This window comes from Maylandia zebra, linkage group LG16 (genome assembly GCF_041146795.1).
Source record: "Maylandia zebra isolate NMK-2024a linkage group LG16, Mzebra_GT3a, whole genome shotgun sequence".
NCBI lineage: Eukaryota > Metazoa > Chordata > Actinopteri > Cichliformes > Cichlidae > Maylandia > Maylandia zebra.
The window spans coordinates 15,626,494-15,649,039 of record NC_135182.1 but is presented as its reverse complement, the minus strand read 5'-3'; the positions used below and the strand labels follow the sequence as shown (position 1 = coordinate 15,649,039).

Here is a 22,546-nt window from a genome sequence, read left to right as displayed (position 1 = left end):
TTTGGACTTTTTGTGATTATTTCTGTCCTGGATGCATTTGCATTTTGCCGTCATCTGCCGTGATCAGTATTTTGATCAATAAATAAACAAATAAATTAATAAACAATATCCATATCTCCCCTCCAGAAATGTTGCAGACCACACCAGATCACACCAAACCACACCGTTTTCCTTCAGCGGCACACAAACTGAAATCAGGTGACTGTTGTGGAAGTTTGCAGGAAGAAGAAACATAAAGGTTTGATGTTTTTTTCTTTCTATCCACATAGTGTTCAGATAACTAAAGAACTTTTGAAATGGAAAAAAGACATAATGGTAACTGTAATGTAATTACTTAATTTAGTACAATAACAGTTACATTATTGCATTACTGAAAAATATAACGCGATTACAGTAATGTGATTAACATCCAATACTATGCACTAAAAGTAGTTCTTCAACTTGCTTTGCTAAATTCTGATCAACATGATTAAGCCTTTGCTTTAGGTTTGATAACTTAAGCATTGAAAAACTGTCAATCTGATGTCAAATCTGACGTTAAATAGGTGATACAAACTTGCTTTTGCAAGTACCATTGTAATGTGTATATAATCGAACTGAGATTCTCTAAGGTGAAAAGGGTTGAATATGTTTGCAAGCAGCATATTCCATTAATCTTAATTGTAGGGCACTGCATGTATTATGATTGGGGCTGAGCCACCATAAAAGTTTGAGCCTAGAATCGCCCCTGCAGACACTTCTAATCAACCTAATGCAGGAGCCAAAATTATCCTGCAACCGAGACACTTATGACATACGCTGTTTTTGTGCCGAAATTTTAGGCTGAAGTTGTCTGAGAGCGGTGCAGTGTTTGTGCTGAGCCTCACCTCCCTGAGAAGTGGTACAGTCCCGTTAGACGCAGTCCGAGTCCGGTCTGCAGCAGACGCAGTTAGCGGAAAACGACATGACCAACAAACGGTTAAACTACTCGTTAGTATAAAAACGGACAATATAATGAACGTTTACCGGCTGGCTATTTTTTTGGGAGCCTCAGGTAGGTCTTACCTTATAAAGTAAAACGTTAAAATGTGTTTTCTTTACGGCTAAAGCGCAGCAGGTTGATCCCATGTAAACTCGGTGCTTATCCCAGACCCAGGGGCTACACGGGACTCAGTAAAGGCTTCTTTTTGTTTTATTTGAGTGAATAAAGAGAAATAGATTCTCAGTTACAGCGATGGTTTGCTCCATTAACATTTATAGAGCAACCCAAGTAATTATTTTCTGGTATTTAATGCTGTTTCGATCGTATGTTGTGGTCCTAAGATGTTTTACTGATTTGTGGGTTATAGCTTTGCTATTACAGGCACTTCTTTGTGCTGTGGTGTTTTTTATAAAAGTACTTTTTTGGAGTACAATAATAAATACTACATGTATTTTAGCTATTTTCAGGTAGATGTGCTTGAAAAAAGGCACTTCTGTTTGTTTTCGGAATCTAAAATACAAGAAAATGATGCATGTCTTTGTTATTTATATTAAGAAACTCATCTGAGTTATAGAATAACACAAGTGATCTGTTTCACTATCACTTTATTAGTCAGACCGATTAGTTATACAAAATGTAAATATAAGGCCACTATATAATTTATATATATAAGTGTGTATATTTAAGGGTACCAAAAAAACAGGAAGGCTGGAAATGTACTGATGATGGTGCATCTGTGAAGAATGCGCTCTTCACGTCACTTGTTGTGAACATTGTGAGTGTTTTGTGAAACTGCAGTGGCTATATTCATCCTTATCACTTTTTGTTGGGCTAATGAGTCAATGTGAAGGAATGTATTGCAAAGTAAAGGCAGGAAATGTGACAGCTTTGGAGAGGAAAAGTCTGACTGCTCAGGAAACGTGCTGCTTCCAAGAGCAGGGCTTTGACCTGGGAAACATTTGCGACCACATACTGTGCTCACCCCGGTTTAAACTGGCATCTAATCTTTAATTGAGGCCTTTATGTTCCTTTATGTGTTGAGGCCTTTCCACTGTATGCAGGTGGTGAGGGTGTGACTGTCTGCTGCCTCTGAAACCCAGTCATTAACCTACAGTGAGTCACGGCAGACAGTAAACATTGGTTAACAGGTGTAATCATGATGCATGTCAGCAGTTACAGCAGTCCTCACTCCTCTCACCTCAAACTCATGATATTCATGAATTCCAGTTCATGGGCTAACGGTTTGATTTAAATCTCTTGTGCTTAATTGGTTTGTTCACATCCAGCTGGAGGAAGGCCTGACACTCTCATTGGCTGGGAGTCTGCGACCTCCTCCCCCTCTCAGTTGCTCAAGTGGGACAGGAGAGGGGAAGCCCTAACAATGGACTGGTCCATGAAAAAAAGAAATACAGGGAAGACCACAGCTTTCTGTGGCAGGAATTTAGGAGCTTGGTGACCCTTCCTCCTGTTTGTGCAGTTAAAGTGTATCAGAGGAAGAAGTAAGCTGATGACGTCGACCAGCTGGCCTCAACTTAATGTTAAAAACACAAAGCTGACAAAGCTTCAGCATGCTGATTAGTCATTTAATGGAGAAGTTGACTAAGATGTAATCAGTGTCATATCTGTAACTCTTTGTTTCAGTTTATTTTTAGCTCCATGTTAGTGCATTTGGAGAAAACCAGGAAAATTTATGACTAACTAATAAATTAGTTATTAAAATTATTGTTGATTTTTTTTTCTGTTGATTTATTCATTCTGGTTTAAGCTTCTAAATGGAAAGATTTGCTGCTTATATACCAATATTTTTCTGGCTTCATGGTAGGGCTGCACGATTTTGCATAAAATGAGAATCACGATTTTTTGGCTTAGAATTGAGATCACGATTCTCTTTTCCAGTATAAATATTTATTGCACTTATTAACTGCACATCAACTTCGTAACAGTTGAGACTGAACAAAAAAACAATAAATAAACATAAAAACAACAAATGTCTCACGTTTTGTTGTTGCCGCAAAATGTTGTACTGCTTGAAATTCCGTCTCCACCGTTGCTCGACACTGCGTGTATAGAGCAGGTAGTGAAACAATAGAAAAATAGTTGTGGGACGGCACTGTGTAGCGTTTGTCTAGGGTGTTGATCATTTTCCTAAATCCCTTGTTTTGCACAGTGTTGATGGGAGCCATATCTTTGGTCAGGTCATAAGTGATAGCCTCCGTAATTTCTTTGTGCCTGCGGGAGTTCGACGTGTATAGGGAAGCGCTGTATAAGGTTCCCGTTATTGATGTTTGGGTGGTTGACCGGGACGGATTTTCTCCTGTCACTTTCTCATCATCCCTGACGTGTTCTCCGTTGTTTTTTCCCTGCTAATTTTAGCATCACACAGCACAGCTTCTGTATCACGTGGTATAAGGCTCCGCCCTTGTCATTTGTTGAGCAGGAAGAGTGAGCGCTTGTTTTCATGCAGATTACATCCCGGATCAAAATGCGGTACAATCGTGGTCGTCGTCTTTTTTTTCTTTTTTTTTTAAGTATGAATCGAGATCGCGATTTTCTAACGATTAATCGTGCAGCCCTACTTCATGGTGTAGTCGTTTACACATTTACTCAACAATTGAAAGATCCCGTGACCCAAATCCCTCTGGGATTGTGTAAGGAAAGGCATCTGGTGTAAAAGAAATGTGCCAGATCAAATATGTGGCAACTCCTTATTAACAAGGCAGCAACTGAAAGCAACTACTTCTTATTCTTAATTGAATTTCTTTGAGTTTTGGATTGTTGGACATGTCAGAAAAAAAGAAAACACAGCAGCTTGACTTTATAACCCTTTTCCTGGGATTCACAGACAAAATCAATTACTCGGATAACACATCCTTTTCAAAGAATGTGGTGTAGATCCACACCCAAATGCAATGAGCTCTTTCTTTCCTCCACCTCACCAATTTTTCTGGAATTAAGCCTGGTAGTTTTTGCGTAATCCCGCTGACATACAGACAGACAAATAAAAGCCCAGCAGTGATGACATTCCTCTACCTTGGGTCTCCCTTCTGGGGGAAGAATAGTTATTCGCAGTCCTAACTGTTGCCTGGAAATAGGGAAACTTGATGTCTTTTCAGAAGAATGCTGTAGAGGTGCTCATTTGAGATAAATGTCTAAACACAGTGTGTATTCTCCTCTTACTGACCCTGGGAGATGCAGGCTGGAGGACTTGGTTTTGTTTTGATTTCCTGTCTTCTGGGGCATGTTTAGAGTTGAGTTCCTGCCCCACCTAGAGCTAATATGACTACCAGAAAATCCCCATCAGACTGCTCCACCCCCCTCCTTCTATGATGACAACCCCCTGCCTCTCCCTAGATCTCCCCAGCCCCCCACGCACACTGGAATTTAACCTTCCTGACCCCAGCACCGAACAATAGCGGACCCCCACACACTTAATCTCTCCTCCTGTCTTTCTTTTGGTTTTGATATGATGATAATGACAGTTTCTCTGAAGTACAGAGTCATCATCAGTCATCTGTACAGATAAAGATGAGATGCAGCTGCTGCTCTGCTCATAAAGTTGCCACTTTCATCATTTTACTGTTTTCAAACTTTTCTTATCTAGACTCACCTGCTAGTTTATCACCTTCCGCTAGTTATGCAGTCTTTTCCTTCACCTGAAGTTTGATGACAGAGAGCAAATTATTACAGAGTCGGCTTCAGAGCATGTGAAATGGACAGGCAGCTGACGTGCAGTGTCCACAAAACACAGGTTATAAACTGAAATTCACAGTAAGATGCATTATATGTGTATTTAAAAGAGTGCTACAGGAGGCAATAAACTCATCCTCTGAAAACCTAGACAGGCTACACAGTTTAAGGATAGATAAGCTAATTCATTATTCATCATGATTCATCCATCCATCCATCTTTTTCAGCCAATTAAGGCTTACAAGAGGGTGGGACCCTATCCCAGCTCCAATGGGGCGAGGGGTGCAATTGCCAGTTTATCACAGGACTAGCACAGAGACAGACCATTTGCACTCCCACTCACATCTTCTTCATGATCTAGTATCCATGATTACAAGCAAACTAGCTTCACGTGCTGATCGTTCCAAAGACACTTCCCAAAGTTTCACTTGCATAGACCCATGCACTCCAAAATCAGCACCCTTAGCTGTACTACTTACTGAGATTGCTGCCAAAGCAGAGACTGTTCAGAGAATAATTAACTTGAGCTTGAGCTGCAATAACTGACTAGAAAGAAGTCAGTTGAGGGGGGCAGAGTGACCCCACCCCCAATAACACAAAGGTCACATTATCATTTAACACCAACAAAGCTGCAGCCTTCAAAATGACCAAGTAGTGGACAGTAAAGCTGTCTAATATAGCTCATTAAGATTTAAAGGTAAGTTTTGTTAAAGACTGTAGTTTAGCTGTAGTTAAAAAGTTAATAATAAAATCGCAACTAAGTAGTGGTGTAAAGCCTAATCAGATCTTTGACTTACTAACCAAGTAAAATTGATGCAAATCAGTTCTGACATTAAACATATTGGCTCCTCTCATTGTTGTTACATAATTTATTGATTAACAAATATGTTAAAGGTTTAATTTTGTTTAAATGGGACGGATTTTAATGCTTGTAGTGTGTTTTCAGATCTGGCGCTTATATTGGTTGGACTAAAAAATGAGTCTGTAAACTCTGTATTTCATTCTGCAGAATAGGTGGAACTGACTTGCTTAAGTTAGCATCGTGCATATTTACCATTTGCATGACTTAATAGTCAAACTGAACTGATATGTCCATTTTTAGTAGATTAACAAAAGCACCTGTGCTTTATTCTTTTTGCTTGTATGTGTCCATCAGTGTGCGTGTGTGACAGTGTGCATGTCTCAGTGCAGAAGGAAAAGCAGTATGCAATCCTCTTCCAGTCCGTGGTCTTCTCGTGTCAGTACCAGACGTCCTCCGTCCAGCTCCCGGTGGTGCAGTGGTGGTACAAGTCCTACTGTCGAGACCACATGCAGGAGTCCTTCTCCCTTTCGGAGACCCTGGGCATCAAGACCTCAGCGCTGGGACCCAAGTCCCACCTGGAGTGCTCTGACAACACCCGCACAGTTCGGGTAGTGGCATCGTCCCAGGGAGCCTCCATGACGCTGGCTGAGCACTACAAAGGCAGAGACATCAGCATCATAAACAGTAATGTCGCCACTTTTATCCTCAGTGAAATAAGGTGAAAGACTGTTTGATCGTCACACATGAGTCAGAGCTGACGGGGTTTTTTATAAATAAATCTCTTCTGCTCCAGTCCTACAAGAATGGCGGTACCACACAGAGGCCCCCGCCCTCGCGCCCATTCATATGTGGGCTTCTTATCAGGACAAAACACGTCTGCCATTTAAATGTGTCAACAACGGCCTCCTGTTGTCACAAAATCCAATAACAATAAAGGCCAAAGGAAATACATGTAGGCCGATAATGACTTTCTTTATGTTTGGCAGTATTTTTTTCATTACTGACATTAAAAACAAACAACTGACTTCGGGACCCTTAACAAATTTTCTTCACATCCAGATAGTTTGTGGTGTTTTGTTAAGAACATGACTTACATTTCCTCGCATTTCAACTGAACATGTTTTTGTCAAGACATGACATTCTCCCTCCCCTTTTTCAGTATTGAGTCCAAACGTGAATTACAGATTTTAGATCTTTAGATGAATTCAGACTTTTTGATTTATAATTCTAACAAAGAGACAAGCATAACTGGGAAAATACTCTCACTTCCCACTGAACAATCAATAGCATGTCATCGATCTTAAAAGAGTTCCAGTTCATAGTCCTCAAATTTTGGGCCACAGTCTTATTGGGTGGCGTCAGTGTTAAATGATTCCGCTTGAATTTTAAAAATGCAGCATTAAAAAGTTTGCTTTGTGAACACGTTGTGCCATTTGACATATTAATATTTGTAAATATGTAGAAATATAATCTTTGTCCTTGTTTTGTAATCTGTGCAGAAGCAGACCTGCGTATTGGGGAGCTGCAGTGGGGCGACAGCGGGGTGTATTTCTGCAAAGTTGTGATTGCTGATGATCTGGAGGGGAAGAACGAGGATCAGGTGGAATTACTGGTGCTTGGTAAGCATGCGAGAAAGTTAACCTATATTTTTCTATTTGTTTGTTTGGGAGTTTTTTCCTGCGCGTTGTTGGTAAAGGTTTTAGAAGTGGTCTCTTAATTGTGCTGCATTCCCGAGTGCCCTTACTACGGTTTCCATGGAAACAGCTAAATGGTGTTTCCCTCTTTACATGCCCTCAATCCTCTGTAACGGACTCTATTCTTTAGCCGGTCGCACGCTTTAGAGAGCCGCTGTGGAGCCGTTACATCTCAGGTCAGTTACACAGTATGTCAGGAGGCTCAAAGACTGCAGGGGAGCTTCAGCTGAACAACAGCGAGCGTGTTTGTCTGTGTGGCGTTTGCTCATTGGGGAGTATCACTGGTTAATCATTATACATACCTCCCAAATCTTCACTAAACTGCCAACACTTCAGCACTAAGATCAGAGAGTCATGACTTACTGTAAATCTTGAAGTAGCATTTTCACTACGTAAGATTGTCTTTTTGTTTAACCCAGACTATAAGATGTTGAACTTGGTAATATGTATTTTCAGACCAAACAAGAGCTTGTTAACGGTCCCCCTCCAAGCATTGATGTATTCAATACAGTTAGATGAAAATATTCCCTTCATATCAGCAAAAGCTGAGCCTTTTGCCTCAATTAGCATGTACAGTGTGGGATATGTAAATTAATCCCTCCCCTTTCCTGCTGTCCCTCCCCTTCCTATCCCTTTACTTTTTCAAGCTTTACTTAGTAGTTCTCACACACAATGCCAAAATATCTGGAGGCTGCTGTTTTGGTGGAGCGTTCAAAGCCCTTTAAAAAATCCACAGTAGGTTGTGCTCATGGGACAACAGCTAAGTGCTAACTGCCAACACAAATCATTCAGATGAATTAGCGCTCACTTTTACTGCTTATAGTAACAGTAATGTTAACTTCACTCGTCCTGTCTCTCTGCTCCTTTGCTCTGCATGTGTCTGTTTCACCATCACACACAAGGAGCTAAAAGGCAAACACACAGAGTGAAACATAGAGCAGATGATGGCAGTAGAAGTCGTGCACATGTAGACATGCACATGTAGATATGAGGATATTATCGAACAACTAATAATAGCATCCTTCTTTTGTTGGATAAACTTCCCAACTGTGACATCAGAGAGATTAGCCAACTCTTCCTGGTTGATAGGATTGGTTTCTTTGGTCTGTTGCCTATGAACCCTGACTGTGTGAATGAATATATCTGAAGCAACATTCCAGATACCTTGGAACTGGAATACAGGAAGTCGGGAGTGATGTCACTCCTGAGTTAGCAAGTTCCAGAAAAAGCCAGGGAAAACAGGATTGTTAGCTCAGGGTTGATGGGACTGCTCCGACTTTCTGAGGTGAGGAGGTGTTCCAGATTCAAATTCCGACTGGTAACTTTGGAATTCCAACTTCTGACTTATACAGGAACACAGCATACTGCTTCGATGTTGCTGTTGCGCTGCACTTCCAGGATCAAAAAGTCTACTTGGTTGTTTGTTTTGCTTGTGATATGAAATAAATACGACTAAAACACTTAAAAAAATAACTGATGGTGTGATCTGTTAGTTACTTTTCTCCCTTTATGTTAGGCCAGCCTGATGCTTATGAAGTCTGCTTATTCATGTAGCCCTCTTTAGTTTAGCACTAATCTGATTACAGTCTTCTCCCAGGAGAGAAGAAGGGGCTTAAACGTGTGAGAATAACAAGACTCATTTGGCTTTAGTGCTGAACTTCTTAGCTTGTGCATGTTGTAATTTTGAAGTTAGAATTAGAAAGTGTGTAAAACTTTTTCTGTGCCAAACTGGTTGTTTTTAAAAGTTTCTGGTACTTATATTCAACTTTCTTCACCAGCGTTACTACAAAACTGCTGCTTGGCTCTAACTCCATATTTAGGCTACAGTTCAAATATGAAAGCACATGATCAAAAAAACATTCTTTGCGTGTTCTTTTGCTCACCAGCACCTTGAACGCTGATAACATTTACTCAGTTCTCTTTCACACTCACTCCCCTTCCCTCCCTTTTGCCTTGCAAAATCTTCTCATGCACTCCTCCATTTCCAGTGTTGGGAAGGTTACTTTTAAAATGTATTCCATTACAGAATACAGAATACATGCCCCAAAATGTATTCTGTAACGTATTCCGTTACGTTACTCAATGACAGTAACGTATTCTGAATACTTTGGATTACTTAATATATTATCATGCTTTTTACAGCAACGTGATTGCTGTGTGATTTATTACTATTACTGAAGGTCCACGACTCCGAACTGTAGTAAAGGGACCTCTGACTAATACGGCGGGGTCCCTGTCGGCTCGTAGCCGAAAAATAGCTTTACTTTGTTGTGTGGGTCAACTTTCTTGCGAGAGACAGAGAGAGGCGTTGAAAGACTGCTCCAACGGAACTTATTGTTTTCGGAGGAAAACACGAACACGGTGTACAGTCGAGTCTTAATAGCTTATTTACAACTGGGCTCGTCAGGCACTCTTCTTGGCTGCAGTGGTTATTATTATACTTACATGCTTCCAGCTCCCGTTTTTCCTCAATGACAACTCGTACCTTTCCACTCCCCTTTTTCTCCCTCCTCGCGCTCACAGACCCATAACGTGTATGGCAGTCCATTCTCCCTGCAACACGGACTACACTGCCCATGATGCTACATTCTTGTAGCATTCTGCCTGTTAGCTTAGCACAACAACAACGAAAATGCGCTCTCTCACCCAAGAAACACACAGTCGCAGAGAGAGAGAGAGAGCGTCGCCCTGTAACCATGGCAACCGTAACGCTGCCGCCTGGAACAAAAGAACATAGCTGTCAAACAAAACCGAAACAGTCCTGACCCGCGACAATATGAAACAGGAAAGTACTGCAGTGTAATCCATTTATTTCAACAAAGTAACTGTATTCTGAATACCACCCTTTTAAACGGTAACTGTAACGGAATACAGTTACTCATATTTTGTATTTTAAATACGTAACGGCGGTACATGTATTCCGTTACTCCCCAACACTGTCCATTTCTTACTCGTCGACCTCCCCTCCCTCTCGGAGCTGCACAGCTCCTCAGCTCTCTCAGGTTACGGATGGTATGCAGTCAAGTGAGGCAGGGCCAAGGTAGCAAGGCTGTTTTTTTCCCCACTCCTTAATAAGCGCTTACTCAGCACACTCTGCAGCCTCAGTACCAGGGGTTGTTTAGTCTACCAGTGTTGCCATGTCAGACAGTAACCAGTCTTTACTGTAATCAGGGTTTTCAGACCTCATAATAAGCACATTAAAAACATCCGTAGCTGACTCCTGCACACCTGTTGCTGATCCCTTTCTGTATTCAGCGAGTAATTTCCTTGAATTTTTGTTCTGATTTTGACCTTTATGTCATACATATTGAGCACAACAGGCACATTGTTTCACAGCAGCGCGACTTGCATGACCTTGTTTTGACGAGCTTGCACGGTAAATTGTTGTCCTGGTGCCATCAGTGTCCCAGTTTCCAAACCTCCCTGTCTGTTGCCTCTCACGTCTCAGTTGCTTGCATGTGTTTGGGTGTCTGCATGCATGTAAAATGATTAACAGCATTCAGTTAACAGTGTGCAGTTTTAATGTTAATGCTGAGACACGTCGACTGTGCATGGCATCAAAGAAAAAGGCTTTAATAGTTTTTTTAAGTTTTACTTTATTTAGCTTTTTTGTGTGTTTAGTTCCCTCTGTGTTTCCCTATCTGTTGTCTTGATGCATGCTCAATCATCCAGGTAAGTAAATCCCAAAAGGTTGATTCTGTTCATCTGGACGTAGCGTTTTCAGTGGGAGAAACGTTTCCTCACTCATCCAAGTGACTTCTTCCGTCTCAGCTGACTTCAGGTTTCCCCAACCTTATAAACAGTACATTTGCACAATAACTGGGCCTTGTTTCAGTTATTGTGCAAATTTACTGTTATTGTGCAGATGAAGAGAATCAACCTTTTGGGATCCCTATCTGTTGCTCCCTCTGTCTCATCTTTCTGGTTAGTGCCTTTGCCCTCCTGTGCTCCCTTTCATCTGACATCTTGTTAGTGTTAGTTTTTGTGTTGCAGTGTAATTGTCTCTTGTGTTTTTTCCTGATTTCTTTGAAGGTTGGTTTTCTTTCATGTCAGGTTTTACTGGCTCCTTTGTGATTATCCTGATTGTCTTTACCCCTGTCTTGTTCCAATCAGCCCCCAGTGTATAAATAGTCCTGTCTTCCTTTGTCCTTTGTATTTGCTATAATCACCTTTTAGACTCTGTGTTGGTGTTTGGGAGTTTCTCTTAGCTTAGCCTCCTTGTGGCCCTTTCTATTTTGTGTTTCCTTTAGTCTCAGTTCAACTATACCTGTTAATTTGCCAGCAGCTAATAAAGGCTTGCTTTTTGTTAGTCTACCTCTTGCTGTCTGGCACGTGGGTCATATTGTAGTTCAAGAGATCAGAGAGGGATCTCTGGGAACAATGAATTTTATGTTATTATTAGGGGTGCAACGATACACAAAATTCACGGTTCAGTTCGTTTCGATACTTTGGTGTCACGGTTCGATATTTTTTCGATACAAAAAAATTTTTCATGTCAAGTTATTAAAATTATAAATATTTCTTTTAACTCAAAAGTACAGTTTTTAAATTAAATGTTGCTGAAACAACAAAATAACAAAAAAAAATGTATCTGATGGAGAAATCGCTCATATGTGGAAACGAGAGTTTATTACAGATATATGGCTCTTTCCAAAATAAAAGCTATTTTGTCGACAGCAATAAAAGTAGCGATTGCCCTCTCTATCTCTTTCATGTTCTAACAGCTGTCTAATTGAGTCGGGTAAGGTTTGCAGCATGCGTGCTTGTTGTTGTTTTTGTCTGCTTCCACTTGTCTTTGCACTAGCGTGATGTCGGCGTAAATGTGCAGTCATATTCGTTGTGTTCCCACCAATTTAATTGAGCATTGCGTGGCACATCCGACACACTGTTGTACTTTTGTCCACGATGTGCTTAAGTAGGGTCATTCTTCACATGAAAACCAAAATAGTTCCAAACTCCAGATCTGAATGACGGTGGAGGAGGTTCAATTTCGGGTAATAATAATAATAACGGATTGGATTTATATAGCGCTTTTCAAGGCACCCAAAGCGCTTTACAATACCACTATTCATTCACTCTCACATTCATACAGTAGAGTTGAGGCACTTGCCATGCTAACTTGAGTGAATGCATATGGGTGGCGCTCAGTGGATCTGCGCTTGAACGCAGATCCACTGAGCCCTCAACACAGACGGCATCGTCAGAAGAAAAGTTGACCAAATAAATTTAAGATTTTGTATCGTTCAATACGTATGCGTACCGAAAGCACTGTATCGAACGGTTCAATACAGATACATGTATTGTTGCACCCCTAGTTATTATTTATATAAAACATCCTGGTGGTACAAATGGGAAGTAAATGGACCTCCAGATCAAAAAGGGTCAAACTTTTGGGATGTGAACATGTGAACCACATGTCACGGGAGTCCATCTAATAGACATTTTGTCAGGTTTCGTAGATCGGACTCACGCGCAGACCACTAGTGTCTTCAAAAGGTGCATTTATTTACAGTGTTTCCTACAGTGGAATTCATATATACACATAATGGTGTCAAAGGAAAAAGGGGCCGGGGTTCCAGGGTCCAGGAGTGAAAGAGGCAGGAGTCCAGGAAGGGAAAGTTTCCATTCAGTCCTAGCACATCTCCTCTCCTTTATCTCTCTTGCTCCCGTTCAGTCGCCAGGCACAGGGGAAGAACAAGTCCAGAGGCAATCTATGCACAGGCAGAAAAAAAACCATTAGTCTCCTGGTTCAGACATGCTCATAAACTGACTTTACAAAATACAGGACGACTGACGCTGATGACTCAACGATCCAGCGACGAGTTGAGCAGACTCGCCCTCTTAAGAAGGGTTCCAATCTTTCATGATCAGCGACAGATGTGCTGATCACCTCCAGGTGCGTAGGCCAGGGGCAGGAGCCCATACTGAGCTCCGCCCCGGCAGGAGAAAGAGAGAATGGAAGAGGGCGAGAGAGAAAGGGAGAGCAGAGGTGAGAGAGAAAGGTAACAAAAACAAAACACCTGACGGCTGTCAGCTGACGAGGAGCGGAGACCATGACACATTTCAGTTTGTCACAGACAGCATGGTCAACAACAAACGTCTTCATTGATAAGTTTGATATTTTCTAGATGCAGACCCATTTTTTCATACTTAAACTTTCATTCCCCAAATAGTGCATGACCATTAATCATCTGCCTTCTGCCAAATTTGCTAATTTGCCTGACCTTTTGACTCCCGCTTCCCGCTTCCTCTGCCGGCCTTCACCTGTCCTCTCCCTCTCTCTGCAGGCAGGACAGGTGAGCAGCAAGATCTACTCCCTGAGTTTGATTTGGAGATTATGCCAGGTACGGTCCCTACGCTGCATGTCTGTCTCTCTGCCTGGCATTTTCCAGCTTTTCTATTGCCTCCTGATGTTTCTAATTCCAACTGACCAGATAAAACTCTCTTTGACTAACAAATGTACATTCACTTGTTAGAAATTTGACTGAATAAACATGACAGCCTTGTAGCTGGAGCTTCTACGCCCGATATGAACACAGTTAGTGAAGCTACATGAAGCCAAATTCACAGAGTTGTAGTTGTTATTGTTTACCTCCAGTTATGATTTCAAATTTCACAGGGGAAATGTGTTGTTAGTGAGTGGATTTTGACTCTTGGCACACCCTGAGGAAGTCTGTTGTTATGGTTTGGATGGTTCAAAGATGTGAGAACGGATAAAAGTAACTCTGATTTCCTTTGATATCCCCTAAAGTTTCCTGTTTGTAGGGGTCTGTTGTCCGGGTACATCAGTGGAGGAGAGCGCCAAACATCAGCTTTTTTTAATAGAAAAAACAGAGACTGGGTTTATTTTTTTGTCCAAAATCTTTGTCAGTTATAACATTTCAGCAATTCAAATGCTGAGATCTGAAATAAACAAAGACATTTCAAAAAAGACTGTGAACTTCGGAGAACAATTTTCAGCCCTTTGGCTGAATTTCTTCACTCAGCTTCATTTTTTTTCTTTAACGTAACGTTAGTGATATTGAGCTTTTGTCACAAACTGCACAAATCCTTTTGAGTTTGGCCCAGTCTGACTTATTTTAATGGTTGTGGCCATATTTCAGTTGCATCTAGTTACCACTAGATATGACTGTTATGTGAAAATCTTGGTTTTGCTGACCTCCACTGGTTGAACTTCTCACTTTGGTGTAGTGATGTTAAATCACTGTTCAGAGTGTTTAATCACTGACTGTTACCTTTTTTTTTTTTGTATGTATGTAAATCAGAATGGGCGTTTGTGGGATCTGTAGTCCTGGGCAGCATCTTGCTCCTGCTGTTGTTGGGGATCTGCTGGTGCCAGTGCTGTCCTCACTCCTGCTGCTGCTACGTCCGCTGCTGCTGCTGCCCTGACACCTGCTGCTGCCCACGACACCGTGAGTAACACAAACAACCCAATGACTGTCCTGCATCCTCTTTAAAAAAAATGAATGTCCTTTTTTTAATTGAATATCCCCATTCTTTAACATCAACAATGAAAGTGTGTTGTTTATGCAGTGTATGAAGCGGGGAAGATGGCAAAGAGCAGACAGCCTGCTGCTCAGGTCCCTGTGTATCCCTATTACATTCCTGGTATACCTACTGTGGTCCCTGTGGCCTCTTCCTCTTACACGGACACAAAGATCAACTCGATCCCCTCAGTGGAGAATAACCTGTCTGGAGGTGAGTAGTAGAGGAAGAATTCAAATGGTTCCTGAAAGATGAGAATTATTTTGTAATTTTACAGGTAAAATTTCAAAATAAGTTATAGGCCGCCTGTATGCAAAATATATTTAATATTTGCATATGGTAGTTACGTGTTGTTTATTGTGCTCATAGTTTATTGATGGAAATTCTAATTTCACCTTTGTGATTTGTAATAAAATAATCAAAATGATTAAAACCCCAAAACCGATTAAATACTTTGTCAAATCTTACTGCTATTATTATTATTATTATTATTATTATTATTATTATTATTATTATTATTCAAAAAATAGATGAAAATGAACAACTTAACTGATTTCTTTGGAAATGACTTCTTTGCTGGTACTGTTGGAGGATGGGGTCAAAATGACTGGGATCAGCGGTTCTAGTGTTGAAAGTTCAATAACTGTTTTTAACGCTTTTGGAGAGGCAAAAACAATATTGATGAGCTCAGTATTCACTCTTCTTTATCACTGCTTTTGAGCTCTAAAACCTTCTCTGAGGACTATTTGAACAAGTGGTGTAATTAACGTTATTTATAGTCTTACATAGAAACGTCAGTGACAGCTGCCTTTTTCTCTTCATCAAACACTGACACGACTAACCTTCATTTCATCCATCATCCTTGTCTCTACAGTGAAAAGTCTGAATGTCTGAAATGTCTGAAGAAATGTTCTTCTCTTTTTCCTTTTTTTGAATTTAATCCGTTATTAACACGTAAGGTTGTTTTGTCTCGTATACTTTGCACACTCAAGAGTGTTTGTGTGCGTCCTTGCATGGTTTTGTTTTTCTCAATCTATCTATAGGTGTGTGTGTGTGTGTGTGTGTGTGTGTGTGTGTGTGTGTTGACATTCACAGTGCGCAGTGGTTACCAGCTCAAAGCCAGTCCAGCCCAGGACTCAATAAAAGTTCTGTACTACATAGAGAAGGAGCTGGCTCAGTTTCCGCGCAGCAAGATGGCAGCATTCAAATGTAAGCCTGCACAGATTAGGCTAGTTTCTTTAATCTGTGTGGCAGTGTGTGCGTTTATATGTATGTATGTGCTTTATGTGCATGGTTTGTGGGAATTAAATCTTACTAGTTGCCGTCTAATCCTTTCATATTTGAAAAAAACAACATCTGTCCCTTTTTTCTCATTCACAAATTGCAAGGTTAACTTGTGGAGTCATGCTTTTTCATGAGTTTGAAAACACACAGTCATGTGAAAATATGTGAAGCACATCTTCTTTTCTCAGCTTTGTCAAGTCAGAGTTGTCTGTGTCTCTTTTTCTACCTTGCTAAATCACCATGGTAACGTATACTGAACATATAGTCTGGTTAGAACCAGGTTATGTTCAGAGTTTTGGCTTAAAATTGTCATTTTAACGGATTCTTTTATTTTGCTGCATGGTTCAAGTGGAATAAAGACTCTTCTGGGGAAATATGTAATTTGTTAAGCCGTACTTAACAGATGAGTTGAGTAGTCATTATTATCTGATAATGTCTCTGTCTGGAGTAAGTGACACTCACAGGGATTGTTTTGTGTAGGAGTGAGTTTTATGATCTGTGAAACGCCCCTTTTTATGGGAGTGCACACAGAGGCATTACAGAGAAATCCACCATCATGATACCTGTTATCTCCAACGTGGGATTTAGGTTTTGTCGACTCAGCTAAAGCCAAAAAAAAAAAAAAAAAGCCTGTCTGTGTAGAATTTCCTTTGTAATATTCCCATCATTGTCACTGCAACCAAGTGAAAAATCACCACCTCTCCACCAGAGTGCTTCACAGCTGCTATGAGGTGTTTGTGCTGATATATGTTGATTTGCTTTTCTCCAAACGTGACGCTTTAAAGCCAGACAACTCCGCTTTGGTTCCATCTGTCATAAAGGCTGTATGAGGCAGGCAGGATTGAAAAGCCAAAATGCAGACTCTCAAGCAGGACTGAGCTCAAAACTCAGCTCTATTGCTGGAAATACAAAGGACATGAAACCAAACTGGGAGAAACTAGAAACTAAACTGACAGGCAGAACACACAGCATTAAGGGAGATCACAACACTGGACAGAGGGAGACACAGACAATATATACACACAAGAGGGAATCAGGGCGAAGAGGAAACACCTGGGGAACACAGCTGGACCTAATCTAATTGACGAGACAGGGGACAAAACATGTTGCAGACAATACTGGAGACTATCAAAGTAAAACAGGAAGTACGAGAAACACACACTATGATGCAGACTGACTAGGTACAGGGAACAGAGGGAGCGAGACACACATTGAGCGAGGGAGACGTAAACACAAATGACACAAACAGACTCACACGCAAGACACAGCGATGAGACAAACACGCAAGATGAGTTTCAAAGATAAGAAACCAAAACCTGGAAATACAAGTAAACATAAACATAAATGAATAAAACTCAAGACTAAATCTGTATAAACTTGAACTTAAATCATCATTATAAAGGAAAGAATAAAAAAAGGCTGGGTAAAGTCCCAGTACCATGGCATCATGTGTACAAAGAACATTGTTCTAAAAGTCTAGAGGTTTATTTAGAAGCAATTTTCCAAACCTTTCCACAAGAATATTGCTTTTAGAGAGAAGATGCTTGTACCTGGCAGCCCTTCCAAGCATGTCACACTTGTTCAGTCTGTTTCTAATTCTACAGTCTGGACTTCCAACGTTTAACATGCTGACTGGGGCCTGTAGAGCGAGAGGGTCTGAGCAGTGTGAAATTAGGGTGAATTTGCTGGAAAGGCCACTTGGGAAGATTAAATTTGTAAATAATCTTTCTCACGGTGGAACGATGCACTGTTAATGACTACGGAGGCAGTAAGGGTGTACATATTTTTCTCACAAACTGCTCTGCTTTATGGGTTAGTTTTTTGCTAAATAAATAACAATACAGTGTAATATGTCACGTGTTGTTGTTCATCTGAGGTAATTTTAGAACCTGAGAAGGACCAGATTAGTTTTTTTTTACATTGTCCTGAAATTTATAACCTTAATAATCTAAAGGTGTAGATTATTTTTCACAATTGTACAAAATAGATCAGCTGAATCCCACATAGAGGCTGGAAATATGAGCACATGTATGGAGCATTAATGGCATCACTGTGGAATGTCTGGGATACACTGCAGTTCCTGTGTTCATAATAATAGTAATAACAAAGACAGATCGTGCATTTGTCATATTAATGTTAATTAATTTGTTCCCTAATGATTCTTTTTTTAATTAGAAAAATAAAAAACATCGTCTGATCCTATTCTTCCTTGAATGCATTCATACCTTTATACCACCCGCTGTTCATTCAAAATGACTTTATTAGTATAAACAGCAAATATCATGTTAGTGATGTGTCTGTCCCAGCAGCCAGGAGCATATCAGAGCTCAGCTCGCTTCATGATGGAGGGACTACAGACTTCAGAAACACCTTTCAGGCGGTCCAGATGAAAGCACTTCCACCTATCGCAGACCTCGATGACCTGTCGGTGCGGAGAGCAGCTCCACCTACACAAAGCCGAAGACTCAGACAAGACAGAATTAACCACTCAGATGATGAACTGGACCGCAGGTAAGGTGGAGAGATGCTTCCCTCTGAAGAGTTTCTATCAGGTTGTTGTGTTTACTGTTTAATGCCAGAAAACATTTGACAGTAGATGTGTCACGGTGACGTCTTTATGTTGCTTGAAACAAAGTGAATCCAAAGATATTCATAGGCAAAACACAATAACACCATAAAAAATGGCTGAAATACTTTTTTGTCAACCACAAATTATTGCTAAGGAATGTAATTTTGCCAGTAGAAACAATAAATTATAATTGATCCACTATTCAATGTACTTCACTGCATCACCTGCAGCAAACGTGGCTGCACGTTTTTTCCCCCTTTGTAAGTAAAAGCAGTCCAAATGTAAACCTCCTGAAAGTGACGTGTTACTCTACGACTATTTTCTCTCACCAAAACTGTTCATGAATAGAACGTTAATACAGGTAATTACCATTTTAAAAAATTGTTGAAAGAGCTGTTAAAAAGCAAAATTAAACCAGGATGTAAACATTGTCTGCAGTAATGGCTTTTAGTGTAGTGGTTTACACTTTTGCCCAACAAATGAAAGATCCCTGGTTTGATCCTGGGAGGAGACACAAATTCCTCTGTCAAACGTGCAGAGCATCCCGCTGTAGTGACCCATTGAGAATAAGGGATCAGCTAAAAGTAGCTAACATGGGAGTCTACAAGGGTTTTCTAAATTGGCTTCATTTGTCAGCCCTGGAGGTTGCTGCTTGGTGAGATAAATGTTTTCTCCAGTTTTGTTTGTTCTGTTATTAACATGTATAGCGTGGGCTGCTTCTCGCTGTAGGTGGAACTGCCGATCGGAGAACCTGCAGAGAAAGACGTTGGGCAGAAGAGGGCGCACGGGCTCTCTGGATGAGCTGGAGGAATTCGCTCGGTCTTATAGCGCACATGGACGTCGGGGTGCGCCATCAGACCGGCCTTATGAGCGGGATTACAGCCCTCCCAGGCGCTCCTATAGAAATGAACATGATGGCTGGGGGCGCCGCAGCCCGTCACCAGTACTGCAAAAGAGAAGGGACACGTGGGACAGTGATCGCCCGTCTCGACTGCCCCAAAGCAGAGCCTATGATGACACCTTGCTCAACAGCATGCTTGAGAGTAAAACGAGGGGCCGGGGAAGGGACAGAGGTGCTGGGAGGATGGACGAGGACAGTGACACTCCCTCTAAAGGCAGCTCCAGAGGAAAGGGCAGCGATAGTTATTACAGCCGTTCACCTAGCAACCGCCCAGAAGATGAGGACTCTTTGCCTCCGTACTCTGAGCTCGAGGCTGAGAGATACCACAGGGCTGACCAAACTACAGAGTGGTACCGCACAGCAGAACCTCCCAGATCAGAGAGGTACAGGACCACAGAGGCAGCCATGAAGCCCTTCTCTTACACCCGCCCCAACCAGGGAATGTCCCACACACTGCAAGGGGGCAGAGAGGAGAGAGAAAGGAGCAGAAATCTGGTGAGTTACTTATAGCAGGAACAAGGACTTCCTCTTCTGTTCTTCAGGAAAAAGAGCCTTGAAATCCTGTAAACTGTTGCAGGACAAATCTGGTGATATCCTATTTTCGTCTTACTGTCAGCAAATACTGTAAAAAGCATAAAACCAGCAATGTGTCAGTCTAGAAACAACTGTCTGTGTAATCAAGTCATGAATTATTCCTTTCTGTCAATTAATGTCCTCAAAAGGTTTATGTAGTTTAAAAACTATCGTTCATCCTGACTTAATCCCACATTCATCATCATGATGCTATGAAAAAAAATAGTAAGTAAAAATGTTTCCAGGTGAACTTTATATATCGATATAATTGGAGTCGAGTTGGGACCTATTGTTTGTTTCCAGGTTATTCCGTACTGAAACGGATTCATGGACAAACCCCCAATTAATTAGCAGTAGCTTTGTAGTAGCCCACAGCTCTGCAATCAGGTCAATGTTTTATTGTTTTTCAGATCACTCTTATTATTTTATAGTCCACACACATACTGTTATATGTTCAGTACTAAAGCAGTAGAGTTAGCACACTTTCTTTCATAGTAAGTGGAGCAGTTATGAAACAGACAACCAAGTATATCCCTACAAGACTTGGTGGAGACCAAAACTGAGCTAAAAGGGAGCAACTCACTTGCTTTTATCACATGGTTGGAAACAACTGTCCGGTTGACCTATTATGTAACTTCAAGGCTGACTGCTGTATAAATAAGCATTCAGCTGTTTATCTCTTATATAAATTTAAAAACAATATTCCACTATACACTTCTGAAGCACCCATCAAAAGATGTGCAAAGTGGCCATAAAAAGATGGACATGGTCAGCAACAATACACAGTCAGGTAGACTGTAGCATTTAAATAATGCTCTTCAAGTGTGCCAAGAAAACTTTCCCCACACCACTGCACCATCACCATGTCCTGAACTGTTGATATAAACCAGGATAGATCTGTCTTTTTATGTTTACAACAAATTCCATCTCTGCCATCTGAATGTCGCATCAGAAATGAAGATTCATCATTCAAGACAACGTTTTCTCCGTCCAATTTTAGTGAGCACGTGTGACTTGTAGCCTCAGTTTCCTGTTCTTAGCTGACAAGAGTGGCTGTTGCAGTTGATCTGCTTCAAGGTTCAACGTGTAGTGTTTTCAGAAAGGCTCTTCTGCATACCTTGGTTGTAACCAAACATTATATGAGTTACTGTTACCTTCCTATTAGGTTAAAGCAAGAAACACTATCACGCAATGTTTAAAGTCATTTAAATCAGTGAGTTGCTTCCCTGTGATTATATATTTGTGTTAACAAGCTTTTGAGCTGGTTTATAAAACAAAATAGCCGATAAATGTTATAAGCTATGCTTTCCCAAAATCTGCTAAAGCTGGTTTCAACGTTTACAGAAGCACTGTGTGCGTAAACTAACACTGCTGGTTTGAGCTTTACATGAGATTTGTTGACAGTAAGAAATATAGAGAAAAAAACATCTGCCTTGTCCTTTAATATCTTTTATATATCTTTAATAATGTCTCTCAGTGTTATGTACATAATATGTATTGTGGATTTTAGATTTGTGGTGTCAACACTAAATCATTTTGTGTTGTTTCTACACGACTTTATGTAGCAGTGGCTTTTCTAACCTAATTTTTGATAATGAATGAAAGCGCATTATTCCTCTATAACACAGCCTAGCATGCAACCATTACACACAGGCTTTCTGGCTTTCTAAATATCCCAAAGTCTTTCTTCCTCTATGAGCAAGGTGGCAACCATTGCAGTATTGCATGATTTCTGTGTATGGTTACAAAGCTCTGTCCCCAGGCTGTGCTAACCCTGCATGAGCATGAAAGTGAAGTTCCTAATATGTTGCTCTTGGTATGTTTCCCTAACAGAGCACTGCACTGAGCAGGGACTCACTCATAGTGTGACAGGGTCTCCAGCCTGGACCCAGCACAGCGCTGCCAGCCTGTGCATTAAAACTGTCCTGCAGCTGCGCAGGAGATGCTAACTGTTACAGCTCCAACCACAGCAAGTCAGGCTCATCTCACTGAAATAACATCACTGAAAAACGTCAGTAATGAATCCTGAGGAAAAAGTGGATTTAATATTTGTGTTTTTGTACATGCATATCATATTTTATTTGTTTGTTTGTTTTTTAATTTGTCTTACTTTGTATTTCAATGATGTAACTGGACTCACACTGGTGCCAAGGACAGATTTTGTATTTTATTTTTTTGTTATTCAAAAATTTTAGAACAGCAACCAAGCAGCCTTCAGCCTCCATACTTCTCTACTACTCTGCAGCTCAGGTTCACTTTGTATTTTTGCCTTTGCCTGTTGTTACCTGTGTTCCTGGAAATACTGCGCCTTGAATTTGTACTACAGATTGCAATTGCACTGCTTAATAACTTTTTAAATAAAGAAAACTTTGCTATAGTCTCCTCTTTCTTTTGGTTAGTCAGTTTAGTCTTTGCTCTGTAAAATATCGGAGAATACTGAAAAAAACACTCCCAACCCAAAATGGCGAAGTCTTCAGAAACACAACAGGTATGTCTGATCATTTTAAAGGGAAACTGCTGTTTGTAATACTGACATCAGATTTTTGGCGCATCCTGTTGAACTTTGACTCATTTAAACCGGTCAAAGGAT

General features: G+C 40.7%; 1 protein-coding gene across 5 annotated transcripts; it reads left to right on the top strand.

Moving 5' to 3' along the window:
* The first annotated feature begins 809 nt into the window (after positions 1 to 809).
* Positions 810 to 22,333, top strand: ildr2 (immunoglobulin-like domain containing receptor 2). Of its 5 annotated transcripts, none has more exons than XM_076874804.1 (10): positions 810 to 1,033; positions 5,805 to 6,134; positions 6,950 to 7,069; positions 13,432 to 13,488; positions 14,410 to 14,556; positions 14,678 to 14,842; positions 15,725 to 15,838; positions 18,220 to 18,424; positions 19,212 to 19,878; positions 21,790 to 22,333. In XM_076874804.1, the coding sequence occupies exons 1-10, from the start codon at positions 994 to 996 to the stop codon at positions 21,823 to 21,825; spliced, it is 1,881 nt and encodes a 626-aa protein (XP_076730919.1). In that variant the 5' UTR covers positions 810 to 993; the 3' UTR covers positions 21,826 to 22,333. The 5 variants fall into 5 exon arrangements, with proteins under 5 accessions (XP_076730919.1, XP_076730921.1, XP_076730920.1 ...); XM_076874805.1 differs by having other exon boundaries at positions 812 to 1,033; positions 18,223 to 18,424; XM_076874806.1 differs by lacking the exon at positions 13,432 to 13,488.
* Positions 22,334 to 22,546: the final 213 nt, after the last annotated feature.

What these genes read in the sequence shown, in the direction of transcription:
- ildr2 (XM_076874804.1), top strand. Translation starts at nt 994, where the DNA reads ATGAACGTTTACCGGCTGGCTATTTTTTTGGGAGCCTCAG. An exon ending in AGACATCAGCATCATAAACA is followed by an intron (nt 6,135 to 6,949) that starts GTAATGTCGCCA and finishes TAATCTGTGCAG; the next exon opens with AAGCAGACCTGCGTATTGGG. An exon ending in CAAGATGGCAGCATTCAAAT is followed by an intron (nt 15,839 to 18,219) that starts GTAAGCCTGCAC and finishes TGTCTGTCCCAG; the next exon opens with CAGCCAGGAGCATATCAGAG.